Source organism: Mizuhopecten yessoensis, unplaced genomic scaffold, assembly GCF_002113885.1.
Source record: "Mizuhopecten yessoensis strain PY_sf001 unplaced genomic scaffold, ASM211388v2 scaffold717, whole genome shotgun sequence".
Lineage (NCBI taxonomy): Eukaryota > Metazoa > Mollusca > Bivalvia > Pectinida > Pectinidae > Mizuhopecten > Mizuhopecten yessoensis.
Window position 1 is genome coordinate 26192 of NW_018403686.1, and position 20707 is coordinate 46898.

Sequence of the window (20707 nt, forward strand, 5' to 3'; positions counted from 1 at the left end):
TATATAAAACAATAAAATAATCTTAATAACAAAACTAACATACACTTGTATTCTATTTTGTCTTTTGCATATTCATTAAACATAATATAAAGGATTGTAACCAATGTTTACCATACTTAAATCCATTCACATTAACAACCGACTTGCCAAAAACCAAGACACACAATTTTAAGGAAAAGCGAAAAGAAAACTTTGTTTTTCTGTTTTTAAATTAAAGGCGTTTGTTATATGGCAAGATTGCCGGTTTGCATTTTATTTGGAATTCCTGATTTGAAAGATATTATTGGTAGCAAATTTTTAAGCAAGTATGGAAAATAGACTGGTTTTAGAACTATGTGAATTAACGTGTTCAAGATGGGAATGCTCCCATCAGTAATGAAATGTCACATACTTTTCTGTTTTAATCTTCAATAAAAAGAACACTTAGTTGGAATATGTTGCACACGATGATGAAATGTTTTTATAATAATTGTGTCATTTAAATGCTTTAGGAGGAATTGTATTACCGCACCTTTAACACACACACAGGTGTAAGTCAATGAGGTCACATTTGTCATAAAATGAATTCTGAAACTAAGTTTGCCTGATTTAAGCTTCCTATACCCATTTTTTTTATTTATCTTTTTTTTTTTAAATTCCAAGCGGGCCGACGCTAATGTTAAATCTCCATAGGGGTTGACCTTTTGTTTATTATTATGTATTGCTTGTTCGTTATAGTTACTTTCTTATTCTGTATTATTTATAACTTGTTCGTAATCATGATTTGTTTATTATTCATTATTCATTATTTATAACTTCCTCGTCATTAAAACACGTGCCTTAGTATTATCACTTGCTCAAAATTATTTATTACATGTAAACCATTCATTAGGTGTTCATCATAATGTCGTATGATCTTGAGTAATGGCGATGCGGTTCTGTTTTTTTCTATTTGACTTTACTGCAGTAGCTGATAAAAGTGGAATATATCGCTAGGAGATATTAACTTAATCAGCGCGAAATTTACAGGAACACCACAGACACACTCAGAAACCAGCAATGCTAAAGCGATAATTTCCGAACCACGAATGGGGTCAAATCGTGAAATATTCTACACGCGAAACTTTCCACTGATTCAAGCTGAATGATTCGTCAACAAATGCATATGGAACTACAGATGCTACACTATGTAATATCACACAAAAATCACAACACCAAATACAAATTTCGGAGGCGTTTATTGGCAGGAAAGTTAAAATTGTAATGTATATAATGGTCCCGTTGATGTATAAACACGAACAGAAAAGATTAACGTGATCATCGTCGGATATCCACACATTATCCTCTTTCGCGATCGGTAGCATTAAAGTTAACACTAAAATCACGTAAAACCATATCCCATGTGACAGCAAATTGATGTTGATGTCAAAATGTAAACAAACTTGTACTTCATACGAAATGTGAAATCAACAATTATATATGTGTAAGACCGATAAGGTTTTATGACGTACCCATACAGAAACAGATAAAACTTCATTTCATAGCAAATGAAATGTGAAATAAAGTCTTATTTGACAAGCAATGAAATATAATCATATTTTGAAATGGACACGAGATAATAGTTCTCGAGGCTGGGTGTAAATAACACACATATTTAGGGGCAGGTAAGGCACAACTATATAATGGCAGTTAAAACAACACACACGGACCATAAGGTCAAGTCTGAAAGCTGAACTCTGATGTACACAAACATTAATATGATAACATGTGCATATGAAATTAACAATATTCTTCATTGTGGTAACTGTACATGTGATAAATCTAATTTTCTTGGCCAAATCATGAAATTATCCTTGATGAAATTAAATCGAAGATAATTCAACTGACCGAAGCATAAATTTCGAGACTGATGATAAACATACAATATTCGGCCGATATGATAATCAGCTTAAACTACGTCCAAAAATATAAAAAGTGAACAAAACGCCATGAAAATACACCGTATTCAAAATTAAAACCAGCATGCACATTCCTTAAATTACAAAATATTTACATGAAAGCGTGTTCAACTAAATCAGTGATCTCAATGTGCTGATAATGGTGGTAGCTTTAAGGTAACGTATTGGAGGGAGAACAAGAACAGTGAAGTCTGGCTCACCGAGGAGATTCGGACCGGATATAATAAACAAATAGGTGACCAATGCCTCATTGTCGGCAACCAATGGCTGACGAACTATTGAGATACAATGAGAGACAGATTTCAGGCGAGTCGACACTATACATACCTGGGGCGAGGCTAGAGTTTGAAGTGCTAAGAGAAGTTTCACATATAAATCTATTGAATTGTCATATATAAACGGTGCCTACAGTAGATCGAATCCTCATGATAAGGCTCTACTTCTATTATGGTTCCACTATGATATAAGGAACAGTTCTTGTTACCGTTTCTCTGTGATATAAGGAACAGTTCTTGTTACCGTTTCCCTGCGATATAAGAAAGTTCTTGATACCGTTTCTCTGTGATATAAGGAACAATTCTTGTTACCGTTTCCCTGTGATATAAGAGAGTTCTTGTTACCGTTTTTCTGTGATATAAGGAACAATGCTTGTTACCGTTTCTCTGTGATATAAGGAACAGTGTTCTTGTTACTGTTTCTCTGTGATATTAGGAATAGTGTTCTTGTTACCGTTTCTCTGTGATATAAGGAACAGTATTCTTGTAACCGTTTCTCTATGATATAAGTAACATTGTTTTATTAGGATATAATTCCATTGTATTGGTACCAAATTCAGTTAAAATCATATTACAGAAAATGTGAACTTGAATTCGCCCATAGCTGATGATTACTTGAACATGTACGTACTGTAAGTATACCTTTGACAGAAGGAAATGACGAGCAACATATTTTGTGAAAAATATTGAAGAGAACACATTAATAGTGTATGACAATTTTGTAAGTAAATCATTACATGTGCATATTTGATTTGTGGCAAGATGTTTTGATATATCAAAACATTAGTAGCTGCTCATGTGGATAAAAAAACACATAAAAAATGATATCTTAATACACAAAATATGTCATTTCCTGTTTTCTATCATCGTGGTTGTTTTAATGCCAGATGGTTATCGGGGGATTAAAATGATTGCTTTTTTCTCCCCTAAGACTATGAGGCATTAGTTTATCGACTTTTGGAACAGCTTTGTCATTACATTCGAGATTGTTTCATGTCGGGTGGGAGGAAGTGTCTAGTGCCCATTTTATATCTGTCTTTATAGAAAACACAATTAAAACATCAACTTTGATGTGTCATGTATATACTTGATCCTGGGATTGCTGACCAGTGGAATATGTACAATAGCTTACATCCCTAGCAGTGCAAGAAGCATCACATGGTAATAGAATTTGATTACCATGGGAACGTTTGTCATTTATGGTCTTCACTATTACAGTAGTGAGAGTCTGTAAATACTTGCTGGGGGTGTATAATACAATACATTTACGGACCTGAAACAAATGATAGTTACATTTCTGAGACAAATAAATATTGCTGGCAGTGAAATTTAGCATATTTAAAAGACATATATTCATTTCATCAACGAAAAAATATATATTTTAAAACATGTATTAGGGAGGGACCAGTTGATAAACAGCTGTTAATTTTATTAAAATCCATACATTGTTAGGATATCGATCAGTCTTATCTTTTGACCAGAGATTCAGTGATAAAGATAGAGTTGATAGCAAACTCTGTGATTGAAATAATAATCAATATCTCAAATGGGATAAGAAACAAGTTCTTTCAAAGTATGGATATAGACATATTCGACCTAATGAATTAAACTTGAAATTTGTTTCAGTTATCTCCCTTGCTGGAAAATAAATATTTGTTATGAATCCAGGTATGCTTGTTGTTATTTGTCATAAATGCCATCACAAGTGTTAATTTTTACAAATGATAACCCAAGCACAAATTGGAATCTGAATTCAACCACAAGTTTTGAAATGTGAAATCTTCAAGAGCTTGGTTGAAAGCCACAGTAAGTTAGCATTTATACTTCAATCAAATTTGTAATTGACCTTAGGAGTTTTGATGTTTAAAGAAAACTTTTTTCCGTTATAAAACCATTATACAAAATTGCAAGAGGGAGTACATGACATTTGTATAATTATCACATAGTTATCATATATTTTCAAGTTTAATATAGAAACATGTACAAAAAATGTTTGTTATATACAGGTTTGGTTCAGTGATCATCCCAATTAAAGAACACCTGGTTATACATATCGAACTATCTGTGTTGATACAGAAGGCACATGATCAAACGTCCCCTGGTCTTACCACAGATAAAAAACATATCTGTAAACAAAGTACAAAGCTTTTCATTTCAATATATATCACAACGACAACAAGGCAAAAAGCATTAAACAGGGAAAATTTACATCAACTTTTGTGTGAAATATTTACCATGTAGCTTAATTTTTAAGAATGACTCAAAAGCTGTTGATTTGTGCATTGCTTTTTTACCCATCAATTAATCTAGTCAAAATTGACATTCATACAAATTTCCTTGAGTAAAACGCTTTTAGAAAAGGAGAAAAAAGGAGGAAAATATGTTAGAGCAAAGACGCTTCTCAACATTAACAAAACATGAATGTCTATTGCTACTGGAATGCAGTCAAATTCATCATACAAGAATTGTCCTTTATATACATGTAATGCCGTTCACAGACTTAATGCAAAAATGAAAGAACTAGTACCTTCAAATTTCAAAATAAATTGAAATACATTTATAAAATATGATTAGAGGTAAAAAAAATCTTTTTACATACCTTTTCAAAAATATGGTTAAAATAGATCATTTATCAGTATCACTACAAACTAAAACATCAATACACACCTTCATTTCCAGGGTTGATATCAGGGAGGTTTGATTAGCCTACACCATATCACAAACTTAACAGTATTCATATATCACTAAAGTCCAGTAAGAAAATGCTGCTGTTAATTAATTTCAGAAATTTGTTTGCTTTTCATCGATTATTTTTTTTTACTTTTACGTGTCAATGAATATGAAATGGTGTATAATGAATAAATCATGAATAAATCATGAATTTTACATAAAGTCTACTTTTGTATTGCTGCTTTAGTTTGTCTGATAAATATCTTAAAAAACAGAACAGTAATCATACCGTTTGAGGACTAATTAAAATTTCCTAACAAAAATATTTTAATGATGGAAATATTTCTGCATTTAAACCTAATTTTGAGGATCATTACGACATACATTGTAACCTTTTTTCTTATTTAAACAATATTTACTTGATCCAGTTTACAACTGACATACAACTGCTTATCCTCTCAGGAGTCAGATATAAACAAGATGGAAATATATATATAGTTTTATCTATACACTTAAAAGTATATAAAATATAGAATCTGGCAAAGTATATATATATACATGTAGAAATAATATTTCTATAAATTAGAACATTTATATTCACATGTGTTGTACCTGTGGTTATATATTACTTTATAACCTCAGGTGCAACACATGTAAATTAAATGGTTGTAATTTATAGAAATATTATATCTACATATATAAATATACAATGTATTATATCAGTTTTTATATTATATATACACTAAAGTATATGGATATAAACTATTCCAAACATTAAAAGAAAACAAGTTTAAACTTTTATAGAGTTTTCTTTAAACAACCAACTGATGTCTATTAGTGTCTCACCTACTCCCCTAGTGTTTAATGAATGGCCTGGGAATCGATGTTTGGAGACATCTGTATTATAAATGTATATATGTTTTTCTAGGTCAATTTTATTTATATCTGGCTTATGCAGTTGTAGATATTACATTTAATAAAAACACATGCATTAAAAAAATATTTTAAAATTAATATTTGAACATGTTTTTCATCACGTGTAATTTATATGTTCTTTTGTTCAGCAACAATTTTCAAAAGGACATTAGTACGCAAGTGTTATGGGCAATCAAACTTGTGATATTGTGCTACTATTGTAAATATTAAGAAAATTTGGAAATTAGATCTTTCGTCCATTATGGAAACAAATGTCTTATATAACAAGCATACAACACTTCAAACTTTATCACAGGGCTTTGTTTGTTCACACCGAGGATTTCTGATGAGGTAATTAATGTTTAGTGCAAATTTATTGCAGACAAATATTACCGGAACAATGTTGTTAATTTGTAAACTTGAACAATTTGTTTCTCCAACACGTTACATCTTTACATAGTCTATAGTCATGGAATATGAAATTCAACTATCTGATATATATATAAGCTATTTAACAGTTGTTCTTGTACAGATATGTGAAATCCAACAACAAGTATTAACAGAAAATTGTAACAAGCTGGTCCAAATCTTTTGACGGAATGTTTGTATTTCATGGTATAAAAATACATCCAGGCCAACAGTCGCCAAAATCGAACAAACTTAACGGATTTATGAACATGATTCTGACCTAATATGAATTATTTTCTTCACCATCTGATAAAAAAGGGTCTGTTGTAATTCTTGATCAAAATAATTTGTGTATGATATGAATATATAATACATGTGTAATGAAAATATTCAAATCAGGTTCACCATTTCATGAAAAAACAATTCCGTAAGAAACCATTTTTTGCTGTAAAACTTATGAGACAAATTCTTTACAGTAAGTATTATTGTTAAAAAATCTGTTAACAAATTCTAAAAAAACATTTTTAAAAACATTATAGGAAATCTGATGAAATATAAATTAGATTCTATTTGATCTGAATTAAAGGATACATTCTATTTGTTCTTGATATTTCAAAATTGTAGTTGATTTAAAAAAGAAATATAATTGTCATGGCAAAAAGCACCAAACAAGTAAACGTTCAAATTTCTGTTACAAACCTCATGTAATGTTCCTGTTATTTGTTCTTTTTGTTTGTTAAAATCTTTTTTTGAGCTGAAAACTTATGTATTTATCCATTCCAGAATGTTTGAACCAAAGACAGAAGTTTCCCAGGGTTTCAGTTATTCCAATACAACAAGCAAAAATCTTAGAAAACGCCGATTAATTATGGAATCTGCAATAATGTACAGCAACATGTTTAAAACAAATATAAAAAGAACAGGTATAAAAAGCTTTTCTCATATACAAATTATATACAAACTGTGTTTGGAAATAAAGTCAATGTGTATATACAACAGATTTATTTACAAAACAGCCACGTCCATCAAAACAACATGGTCACATAATCAATAAAAGAACATCATATCTATGACTTTCTTGTAGCCACATATAAATAGCTTTCATCAAAATCAAAGTATACCATTTAACACTGAGATTTCAAAATATCCCAACAAATATATAGGAAGTTTTTGCATCTGTTTCAGAAAAAAACACCACAAGTATTTGTTTTGATAGTTTGAAAACATTAACTGCTAATTATCTGACAGCCTTTCCATAACTGTAATTTTTCTTGTGGAATATTTGTGTTTAAAATTGTTTCTGCAAAGCCAGAAGTCATCAGGAATTACAATATTATATAACATTTCAGTAAAATGTGAAAATGAATGCATAGAAATTTTGAAAAAAAAGTCTTGGTAATGATTTGATCATGATAAGCTACAGTTGTCACTCAACAAGTCATAACTAATTAATCCAGGCTAAATGTAGAAATATAACAGGAAAAAAAAGCATATAAATGTACACAGAAAAATTGTAATAACAATCGTGAGATAAACAAAAATTCAACTTATTCACAGTCAGATACAAACAACAGAGGAATATCAAAGTTTCTTCATCTCATAAACTGACAAAGGAAAAATTGGAACATTATTCACACATATACCTTATAATCAAATTTTCTGAGTGACCTCTGGCCTGAACCTATACTTACATGTCAAAACATCTTTGCTAGCCAAGTGTTCGCTTTGTATAACTCAATTTATGTGTAAGTGGAGTGTATACGAAGCAAACACTTGGCTAGGGAAGATGATGTCCAAAGTAAACAACTTGTATACCATACATGTACATATCCAATACTCGACCCATGTTAGAAACACACAGGCACATTTTGGTTTGACTTCATACCACATATGAGGAAGAAGTTGGAAGCATTTTCACTGGTTAATAGAATGACCCATGACCTTTAAAAGAGCTGTGACCAGACAAAAAGTACATCACACTAGTTCATGAAGTCTAACTCTATGTACTGGTTTTCACCGTGATGTTTTCATTCACAATATATTTGCTCATGGTCAAAAACAGACATGTCTACATGACTTTTATGATATAAAGAGGTTGGTTATCATGTTGATTGATAAATTCACCGTAATCTAATAATTCAAAAATTAACTCGAACATGACAACCAATTAATTATCTTACATCGGGAATATCTATGCATGACGAGAAATATCCACATCTCCATTTTAAAGGAAAAACGTTGGAACTCAGTGTCATTAGTTTCCTAACTTTTTCATTATCTTTGCTATAAAGACACAAAATCAGCACTTAAAAAGCTTATTATTAAGCTTTGTGAAATTTGTGTAATATATTTTTATGGTTCTCAAACGTTTGTTAAGATATGTTTCGTGCTGTTTATTAGTTCACAGGAGGGCACTTGTTACCAAACAAATCAACTTCAGATAAAAAAAAAATCAATTTTGAAATTAGGCTTTTAATCATCATGTCATTTAAAAAGATGTTGACACCTATATGAACTACTATGAACATTAACAGACAATTGTAGCTAGTTGGAATTATCCTCCACAGCTTTCGAATTTTAATTTGAGCAAAATTCATTGACGATTCAATAATGAAAATTTTGATATTAATATTTTGTTTTTTGATATTGCTAAATGAAAGGTGATATTTCAGGCAACTGAATTTCTGTAATGCCCATGATTATGACAATCGCTTTTTTTTAATGATATTTTTTGAGACATAATTTTGAGCACAAGAAAAAGAAATGGAAGGGATTTTTTGGTGAAATTATGAATATTATGCAAACAATTACCACACAAAAAAAAGGTACAAAAACAAAACAGTGACTTGATGTGGGTTTGATAAATAGTGTAGGTTTCAACGTTAGTTTTTAACAAGTTAATAGTATTTTGAATACAAATCAGTGTGAAATTAAATGCATCCGTGCTATGAATATGATTAATATAAAAATTGATAAGAGTTCATTCCTGTGACTATTGTATTCACTTTTGCTGTTAATTGATATAATATGCAAAAACACTTGAGATCTCCTGTATATACCTAACAGTTAAATAAGGCAAAAATATGGCACCAAGAGGATGGACAGACAATCCTCCATACTGAAACTTAAATCATCAAATAATGCTAAAAATGTTGTTGTCACCCTTTTAATTAAAATAAAAATCATTTTATACAGATGATGGAAATGCCGTATGATAAAGGAAATTAAACTCCTTTTTCAAATTATGACTGAGGATCATTGTAATATGTAAAGACTGACAAGTTTCTTGCATAATTATTTTTGGACGGTATGATGGTATAAGGCAGACAATTGTATCTTGAACTTTACAGAATTACTTCCCTTACTATGATTTCTCATTAAAAAAAGATTTCAAAAAACCAACATATTTATGTATCATTAGTATAACATTTTGCAAACATTTTCGCTCAAACTGTACAATGTATATTTTTGATACTTATGTTTGATGGCTCCAAAAAAATGATAAGTGAAAATATAATATTTCATTCAGATATATATTTTGGTGCTTTGTGCAAAGCAGAACACATGTATAAAAATTACTCGACATCTCTTTTGTCCTAGCCAATTTGATTTTGTTTGCTTTTGGGGGACGATATAAAAATTGACAGTTAACAGTTGTATATGTAATTCTGTTGATCAAATATTCTAAAAACCAAAACAATATAAAAAGTTTTATCAGAAAATATCACTTGTGAAACTGCCTTCCATTTTTTCTACCAGCCCTGCCATGAGAATGTTTTTTTCTTTAACAGATTCATTTTTCATTATTTACTTCAAGAATATTTTTGATTTCAGAGTCCTGTATACAAAAGAATTACCAATTTTTCATATTGCTATCAATTTTTAACTCCCTAAAAATGGAAAACAGCAACATTACCAGAAACCACTCAAATTCACTTGAGGAATAAACTTAATACATGTATTTCCAAAAGGTCATGGCCATCACCATCACCTTCTAGTCTTTAGTTTCCTCTTCAATGAAAATGTTAAACCACAGCCCTTCCTGTCATCTGTAACTCGATTATAGGGAGCATGTGTCAGCCTAGTGTCAAACCATTGTCATCAACATCTCTCAACAACTCACTCCACGTATTGATGGGTAACTTCAATTTGAGTAAATAACTTTCCCTCCCAAGAGTCTGATCAATCTTGGAGAATTGCGATTCCTGGCGTCCTACTATAGGTCAGGTGGAATCAACCCTGGATCTGTACGCTGAGGCAGAGACTTACTCATCACACAGTTTTCACATATGATCACATCATATAAATTATATTCACATGACTCTTCTCTTATGATCACATGATCTTATTTTCACGATCACAAGACTCTTTACCTCTGATCACATGACTGAATTTTTGATCACATGACTCCTTACTTACTGACAGGTGTGTCTGACCTTCCATCATTATCACATGAATCGCTCTCGGAAACAGAGAGTGAACTTGAAGTTCGTAAGCTATCCAGATCATCACGAAAATAGCTGTGTTGTAGTGCTGACCGAGCACTTAATCGACTATGTGGATTGAATTGAATTAATTTCTGCAAAGGAAAGCAAGAATATTAAGTAATATATAATTCTAATGTTAGATTTTATCTGATGATACCCTTCTCATACATTGTTTATAGTATTATATAGTAAAAATGAAGTAAAACATGTTTGTAACAACCTCAAAGGACCCCAAACTAAGCCCAGTAAATCTGTCTATGTCATTTGAAAATATTGTTTTTCAGTGATGTGAAAATATGACGGAAATAATAATAAGTATTGCATACACTAAGAACTAAGCACACAAAATAATATTCTCACAAATGTTTCCAAAACAAATTTTATAATGGCAACATTGCTCCTCACCTCCAGAAGGTCTTTCCCATCCGGGTCTATCTCTGGGATGAGCTGTTCCAGAGATTGAGGCGCCAGTGGTTTAAAGGAGTTCCATGGCAATGTAACACTCTCTGGCCAATCTTCCTTTGATGGTAGACCAAGCACCCTAAACAAAAACAAAGGGAAGAGGTTAACTATGTATTCTTTTGTACAGTTCTACGATATCTTTATTAAAGTACATGTGTTAATGAGTTTTGTACACAAAAAATAACAATGAAATACATTTATTGATCATTCATTAAACATTCTTCTCAATATCATTTGTTAACAGTGTTATATGGCAAAGCAATCTACAGAAGAAAAAAAATTCTAAATATGTCATCCCTGAGTAATTTGATGAAAATTCATGTTTGGTTTTTCATTTTCTAAAGTTTATGACAGAAGAATTCTCTTTTAACTGTGATAAATACATTGTACACATAAGAACATGAAAACACCTACAATGCATTTATTTTAATTAATGGTTCAGTCACATTTTGCCAGGTGATTTAGAAATTATTTACTTACTCAAATATTTTTGACAACTGATTGATATCCGAGTCCCCGCAAAACAATGGTCTGCAAATGGAAATAACACAATAATTACGTGTAATTATTACAGAATCACAAAATGAACAATTACCATATTTACGCAATCATGATAGTACTGTATTAACAGAACAACAAAATGTGTTTTATTACAAAAATATGTTTACCATTCTTATCAAAGATTTTCATTTATTATTATTACAATAATTATTGATACACATAACATTTAAGAGGCATATATACATGTACAGGCAACACAATCCGTGAAGTGTTGGACAAGCCTTACCATACATTTCCTGTGGGTACCTCGGTATGTGAGTGTGTTGGAGGTTATACATGTACAAGCAACACAATCGGTGAAGTGTTGGACCAGCCTTACCATACATTTCCTGTAAGTACCTCGGTATGTGAGTGTGTTGGAGGTTATACATGTACAGGCAACACAATCGGTGAAGTGTTGGACCAGCCTTACCATACATTTCCTGTAAGTACCTCGGTATGTGAGTGTGTTGGAGGTTATACATGTACAGGCAACACAATCGGTGAAGTGTTGGACCAGCCTTACCATACATTTCCTGTAAGTACCTCGGTATGTGAGTGTGTTGGAGGTTATACATGTACAGGCAACACAATCGGTGAAGTGTTGGACCAGCCTTACCATACATTTCCTGTAAGTACCTCGGTATGTGAGTGTGTTGGAGGTTATACATGTACAGGCAACACAATCGGTGAAGTGTTGGACCAGCCTTACCATACATTTCCTGTAAGTACCTCGGTATGTGAGTGTGTTGGAGGTTATACATGTACAGGCAACACAATCGGTGAAGTGTTGGACCAGCCTTACCATACATTTCCTGTAAGTACCTCGGTATGTGAGTGTGTTGGAGGTTATACATGTACAGGCAACACAATCGGTGAAGTGTTGGACCAGCCTTACCATACATTTCCTGTAAGTACCTCGGTATGTGAGTGTGTTGGAGGTTATACATGTACAGGCAACACAATCGGTGAAGTGTTGGACCAGCCTTACCATACATTTCCTGTAAGTACCTCGGTATGTGAGTGTGTTGGAGGTTATACATGTACAGGCAACACAATCGGTGAAGTGTTGGACCAGCCTTACCATACATTTCCTGTAAGTACCTCGGTATGTGAGTGTGTTGGAGGTTATACATGTACAGGCAACACAATCGGTGAAGTGTTGGACCAGCCTTACCATACATTTCCTGTAAGTACCTCGGTATGTGAGTGTGTTGGAGGTTATACATGTACAGGCAACACAATCGGTGAAGTGTTGGACCAGCCTTACCATACATTTCCTGTAAGTACCTCGGTATGTGAGTGTGTTGGAGGTTATACATGTACAGGCAACACAATCGGTGAAGTGTTGGACCAGCCTTACCATACATTTCCTGTAAGTACCTCGGTATGTGAGTGTGTTGGAGGTTATACATGTACAGGCAACACAATCGGTGAAGTGTTGGACCAGCCTTACCATACATTTCCTGTAAGTACCTCGGTATGTGAGTGTGTTGGAGGTTATACATGTACAGGCAACACAATCGGTGAAGTGTTGGACCAGCCTTACCATACATTTCCTGTAAGTACCTCGGTATGTGAGTGTGTTGGAGGTTATACATGTACAGGCAACACAATCGGTGAAGTGTTGGACCAGCCTTACCATACATTTCCTGTAAGTACCTCGGTATGTGAGTGTGTTGGAGGTTATACATGTACAGGCAACACAATCGGTGAAGTGTTGGACCAGCCTTACCATACATTTCCTGTAAGTACCTCGGTATGTGAGTGTGTTGGAGGTTATACATGTACAGGCAATACAATCGGTGAAGTGTTGGACCAGCCTTACCATGCATTTCCTGTAAGTACCTCGGTATGTGAGTGTGTTGGAGGTTATACATGGACAGGCAACACAATCGGTGAAGTGTTGGACCAGCCTTACCATGCATTTCCTGTAAGTACCTCGGTATATGAATGGGTTGGACGGTGAAGTGTTGGACCAGCCTTACCATACATTTCCTGTGAGTACCTCGGTATGTGAGTGTGTTGGAGGTGATACATGTACAAGCAACACAATCGGTGAAGTGTTGGACCAGACTTACCATACATTTCCTGTAAGTACCTCGGTATGTGAGTGTGTTGGAGGTTATACATGGACAGGCAACACAATCGGTGAAGTGTTGGACCAGCCTTACCATGCATTTCCTGTAAGTACCTCGGTATGTGAGTGTGTTGGAGGTTATACATGTACAGGCAACACAATCGGTGAAGTGTTGGACCAGCCTTACCATGCATTTCCTGTAAGTACCTCGGTATGTGAGTGTGTTGGAGGTTATACATGGACAGGCAACACAATCCGTGAAGTGTTGGACCAGCCTTACCATGCATTTCCTGTGAGTACCTCGGTATGTGAGTGTGTTGGAGGTTATACATGTTGTCAAGTGTTATGCTCCTTATGGGTCCATATTTCTAACAACTCATTTATTTATATTGCTACCACTTGAATACTACGGCACAAAAACCAAATATCTTACACAGATCATACTTTAATCCACACCAGAGAGAGAGAGCTGATGTCCAAGGGGAAAGTGTCTATATCAGAACTAACCACATTGTCTACAGGAACCAAACCTGCGACCTTACAGTCAAAAGGCTGGTACACTACCAACGGTACTGTGTAACTCTAAATAGTTGTGTTACAATATCTCCACGGTTGACTCATATACACTGTAATATTTATCAAGGTTTAGCTCTGGTCTATATAGTATAGAGATTGCATGATACAGCTTGTTTATTTGTGCTGGGTGTAACGCCCTTGCAACAGCCAGGGTCATATGAGGATATGGCATCGCAGTACATGGATCACAATTTGGAAGATATCACATTTGTAAATTACTCTATTTTTGTGAATACTTACCTCCCCCATGTGCTTTTCGAGAAATCAAATTCATGACAGAAAATATAGCTTATGTGTGTGTTTAAATCTATATACATTTTGAATTTGTGATTTGATATACATCAGTTACTGGATGGCAGTTTATTAGAGAACCAAAATCTAATGTAAATTCTCTGCTTGTAGATCAATTCTTATAACCCTGTAAATTTAACCTGTATTCCTATGTTAATTGAAAACCTCTTTATTCTGAAAACCTTCCCACACAGAAAAGAAACATTGGTCCACATTTCAGTTTAATAGACAAGTTTCACTGTACTAAAGTAAACAAATTAATTTTTGCTATTTGATTTGCCAACTATTTTACCTTCTATTGAAGAGTTCCACAAATATACAGCCACAACTCCAAATGTCAACAGGTGTGGCATACGCTGCCTGAAGTATGACCTCCGGTGCTCTGTACCACAGTGTCACCACCTACAACACAATTTTATATCTATTTATATCTTCTCTCAATCTTGTTTGTTGCTTGCAAAGTAATGACCCTTAGTATGCACAGCAGCCATTACCTACTTGTATTACAATCCCTACAGAAGTATGTTTTACATGCATTGACTCACACAACCTACAGCTTTGAGTCCTATCCATGGGCCTATTCTTAAATAGAGCAATTGAAACACAGCATGACTTTAAATTCTTCATGAACAATTATTCATGTGAAGGTGCTTATGCTTTGAGATAAAGGACATAGGACATTGAGTCCTATTCCAGAGATTATTCTAGTAATTAGTCATTAAGACATTAAGTTAACTGAGGGACTGTTCTTGTAAAGAATCATGGGGTTTATTGGGTGTTTTTTGTACCTATCCTAAACTGTTTTTCAGTAATTTATATTTATATAAACTTTATAAAAAAAATGCAAATTTTTTATTTTTATAACCTCCCTACTCTTAATTTTTTCACACATGTAACATTATTAATTATTTATGTTATTTTGTTTGGTCTTACCACTGATGTGAGAGCCATCTGAAAGCCATACACCCTGGCAAGTCCGAAATCGGCAAGTTTGAGTTGTCCCTGCCCAGTGACCAGGATGTTCTGTGGTTTGAGGTCGCGGTGTACTATTCTATGAGCATGCAGAAAGTCGACACCATTCAGCAGCTGATACATCAGGTCCTGGTTACCAAATACAAAGATTTCAATTATTTCATAGATAGAACAACAACATTTTAGTCAAACTTGCTTACAATACGGCCATATTTTTATCTACTGGTTAGGAAGGATTGCATTAACACTAACACTGTTCGTACTCCACCTGATCTAAGAAGAAAATGGTTTAATTCTAAACTCCTCTTACCCTCACTGGATTGATCTCCCTTTTGATAATCTCACGACACTCGTGCAACACAAATGAATTGTAAATTGATACTTAAATAGGACAATTAAATAAACTGGTTTTAGTCCGGTAAACATATTTACGCAGCATACCAGCTGGTATATGTTTTGAAAAAAAAATGAAAAAAATCCATGATTTCAATATACATGTAGATCAACTAATATAAGCTTAGTTGATATATTTTTATCAAATATACAACAAAAGCCGAGATGCACCAGGAAGATATTCCAACAAGAGTTGTCTAACCTTGATCCTGTCTGGTCCGAGTCCTGGAGATGGACAACCTTCTAGGTATGAAGAAAGGTCCTGGTCTATGTACTCAAACACCAGCATGAGTCGGATCTCACTTGCCGTGGCCTGGGAATGCCGAACATCCAGTAACCTGTTACAAAAAAACAGTAGAAGTAATACATCATTGGCAGTCTTCCATATTCATTAGCAAATTACACGAAAATACAACATGTACAAGTAGTCAACGAGTTTTAAAAGACACGTCGACATAAGTCAGATGATTTGAGCTAGCCGAGACTGTGTAATCAATAGTTCAGGAAAGAACTAGTGTTACATTTAAGTGTGACCTATCCAATCATACTGATTTGTTCAATAAAATATTTTGAAATCAAATTTTATTCACTTTACAGCTCATTAATATTTGGGAGGTATGTAAAGTTTACAGTTTATTTTAATATTTGAAGGGAGGTAACACCATGTTAAATATGTAGGTAAGCCAATGTATGTTACACACCAATTGATGCATGTCAAAAATATGACAACCAATCCTTAATATAAGTAGCCCTTGAAGTAGATATTTATACCTATTCCTGGTAAGGTGTTCTGGTAGTGTTACGTTTAATTGAAGTTCCTCAGGTGCATGGTGTATATGCCATTGAATAAATAACCTTGGGTTTATATGTGTTGAGAACAAAACCTTTTCCTGGTAAAACTATCTTTAATCACAGAATAGGGTTTGACACTAACTTCATTTATTGTAAAGATATAGCATGCAGGTCTTAACCAGGGAAATTTTTCAAGAAGTCTTGATAAATTGTGGTAGCCCAAGGCTTAGCAAGGCAGGAATAGGTTAATAGAAAGAATTGCACTAAAGCCTAGGACAATTTGAAGCATTGATGCAAACTTCTACATTCTAGTGCATCTTTGACATGAAATTTCAACAAAATATTGGTAAACTCCTGGTCACCTGGATTAACACTGTAGTTAACTCTCAGTGACAAATAATCAAAGAAGCAAGACTACGATAATAACTCTACTGACCGAAGTAAAAATTCTTCCAATACATAATATATAATACATAGAAATTATAATTAACATATAGCTGCTGTGTGCAAAGTTGTAAATCTGCAGTGGTTTAAGAATTTTGATCATTTACGGGGATATTAAATATAACCGGGCATATTTCACTGTAGACAGTTATGATTTACATAACATTAATTTAAATCCTGTGTACAGATGTCCCCTGTTATGATGTGTGACAATGAAATTCTTCACCAAAATTGATTTTGTTGATTTATAAACTCTGTATTTACAAAACACAGACTGCCAATTTGAACAGCACAAAGAGCCGCTGTTGGTTATTGACATTCCAGGTGTGACACCCAGGTTCCTTGCCCTATGGAACTTACAACGAATCATAAAATACCTCATTTTTATACAAGTATTTTTCATAAACATGCCAATGTATATATAGTATAGGTACTGTATTCAAATCTTTCATTCATTTTAATATTGATAAACTTGAGGTATTTAAATCCACCCAGTAACCGTGCACCATGTAAGATATAAATAGATCGTGGAAGTACACATTTAAATGTCTAGATATATAAACTGTATACCAAAGTCCTTTGGTACATGTAAATTGGAATTTTATTCATACCATTTCCTTGCATATACAGGTATACACAGGTAGATATTGTGAATTCATTATCACAGGAGATATAAGCACTTTGTAGGCCGACACTGTACAAACAATCACATATCTAGCATTTTTCTGCCACGCCAACAACTAATGGTCCACAATGACAGTGACGCAGACATTGACGTTTTGACCTCAAATCAAACTGAAATCAATCAATTGATTGTATACATATATAGATTGCAATCATTTACAGGTAGATTGCAAACTTAAGTAACCGACAGGTAGAGAGAGATAAATTAAACTTCATTTATTCTGAATGCATTTCTATCATTTTCATTCCATTCCTGTCAAAATATTTAAATCAATCTTTAAATGAATTTCTAATTCATTTTTTGGCTTAAAACAAAAAGTTTAGTAATTTTCATTTAAAAAAATAATTACAAACAGATCAAGAAGAATACCCTGTCTTAGGTCCCCAACTATTTCAATCAATAGTAATCAATATAGTACTACAGAAGTCTACCCACCACCCACCTGTCAACCTAGCAACATGTCAACAAGCCTGCAGTCGCTAAGGGATTACCGTGTGACCTTTTAAATGTGTATTGCAATCATCGTATACTATAAGCCTACTGCAGACTTTAGCCTACCAATTAAGTTTAAAATTTGTGAATGAAGTAAAATCATATAAAGTCTTGTTTAACATTCATACTTATAGTGCCAATAGACGAGGTGAAGGATTACAGATTATACCTGCCTTATCTTAATTACAATGCCGCATACATGTACCAGAATACAGAATACAGGCTATAATTTGCTATGTATATACATTAATCGTACACAAGGGCTTAAGATATTTTACAGAGTGTGAATGTTTACAAAAGCTATTAAAAAGTCACAGGTGGTTTTGAATTTTAAAACACTCCTGAAAGATTTTGTCTACACCAGTGTCTGGTGTTGGATAAAGCGTTCAACAACCTATTAAATACTTATATCTTTATATCTTTAACCACATCGAGGATTTGGTTTGAGTGTCCTTCAAAAATATGGCACTCAATCAATTTTAACACCTATAATGAAGAACCTTANAGGGTGAGATTGTCCAAGGTGAGAATGTTGTTTAAGTGAAACTTTAACTAAGTACTAGAAAAGTGGATTGTGCTACCCCTGCAGAGTCAATGTAAGATATCGTGAAATGAGATTAACAGAACAAGCTAATGTTTTACCATTTCTGCTCTGTCATAGCTAGTTAACTTGGTTCAAATTAATTTTGCATGTTACCGATAAAATTTTGGTATCAAAGTCTTGTTTTCATTGAACTTTGCATCAATACCTTAAAAGCTGTTAACCCTTTCACCCCCATGTAACTTTAGTAGACTCTACAGTCATGTACGATATATCTAAATTTATGCAACTAAGATCTTTTCAAAAATATTTTACTGTCCTGTAGAAATTTACTGTGTGATTATCATGTGTCATTTATCCTGGCACCCTCCCGTTGTGTATCCAACAATCTGTTATCTTTATCTCTTGTTTTTCTTTCCTGAAATCCTTCATTCATAGTCAATGTAAACAACAACGATAAAGAATGATGGAACATTGCTCAACAGTGTTCTTGAACCCCGGATCATCGAGATAAGTTTGTTTAACATAAATAACAGTGTGCCATTTGCACAGAATTCTAGAACCCCAGATCGTTGTGATAAGTGATTCAGTAAAACCCCTGGACAAGTCCAAGTCTCTGGGGTAAATGATGTTATTCTAACAAAAACAATGTATTGGAGAGCACCATTAGAATAGAATAAGTAAGAGTTGTGTGTGTGTGTGGAGGGGGGATTAATCTAGATGTTCAGTCTTCCAACTAGTTTATTTGTTGTGAAAATTAAAATGAAGGACCAGTAATGGAGCTTTAAGAACTTATTAGAGAGACTACTTTAGGACAGGCTCCAAGTTTGATTTGTAGAGTGATGAGCGTTTTTCTTAAAATGATTAATGTGTTCTATCATAGCATTTTTAGGTACATATTCAGAGCGAAATTGGCAAGAAACAGACTGAAAACAATTTTAAATGTACAAAAAGAAAAGACTGTCGAAAAGAGATTAACACTAAAGATGCAGATTATTGAATTCTTCATTATAATATAATTATTATAAAGCGTGAAAACAGTTTCATTTACTATAAATACTGAGGTGCATTAAAGCTTGTTCGTATTCTTCATGTGTTTGCTGTATACTGAGAGCTGAAATGCAGTTGAATGAACAGCTGATGTGTACACTGTGGTACTGCAGAGTGAAGGGATGGTGTGTACACTGTGGTACTGCAGAGTGACGGGATGGTGTGTACACTGTGGAACAGCAGAGTGACAGGATGGTGTGTACACTGTGGTACTGCAGAGTGAAGGGATGGTGTGTACACTGTTATACTGCAGAGTGAAGGGATGGTGTGTACACTGTGGTACTGCAGAGTGAAGGGATGTTGTGTACACTGTGGTACTGGAGAGCGACAGGATGGTGTGTACACTGAGGTACTCCAGAGTGAAGGGATGGTGTATGTGTACACTGTGGTACTGGAGAGTGACAGGATGGTGTGTACACTGTGGAACTGCAGAGTGAAGGGATGGGTTGTACACTGTGGTACTACAGAGTGCAGGGATGGTGTGTACACTGAGGTACTCCAGAGTGAAGGGATGGTGTATGTGTACACTGTGGTACTGGAGAGTGACAGGATGGTGTGTACGCTGTGGTACTGCAGAGTGAAGAGATGGTGTGTACACTGTGGTACTGCAGAGTGAAGTGATGGTGTGTACACTGTGGTACTGCATAGTGAAGGGATGTTGTGTACACTGTGGTACTGCAGAGTGAAGGGATGGTGT

The 20707-nt window shown here is 33.9% G+C and overlaps 1 protein-coding gene across 2 annotated transcripts in view; it reads right to left on the minus strand.

The window, feature by feature from the left end:
- Positions 1-1200: 1200 nt before the first annotated feature.
- LOC110452126 (cyclin-dependent kinase 6-like) overlaps positions 1201-20707 on the minus strand; it is a 33005-nt gene continuing 13498 nt past the window's right edge. For both annotated transcript variants that reach the window (XM_021500467.1, XM_021500477.1), the window contains exons 3-8: positions 16209-16344; positions 15575-15742; positions 14934-15043; positions 11635-11685; positions 11098-11233; positions 1201-10784 (exon numbers count right to left, since the gene is read on the minus strand). In XM_021500467.1, coding sequence (XP_021356142.1) covers positions 10617-10784; positions 11098-11233; positions 11635-11685; positions 14934-15043; positions 15575-15742; positions 16209-16344 — 769 coding nt within the window. In that variant the 3' untranslated portion in view covers positions 1201-10616. The remainder of the gene's footprint in view (positions 10785-11097; positions 11234-11634; positions 11686-14933; positions 15044-15574; positions 15743-16208; positions 16345-20707) is intronic.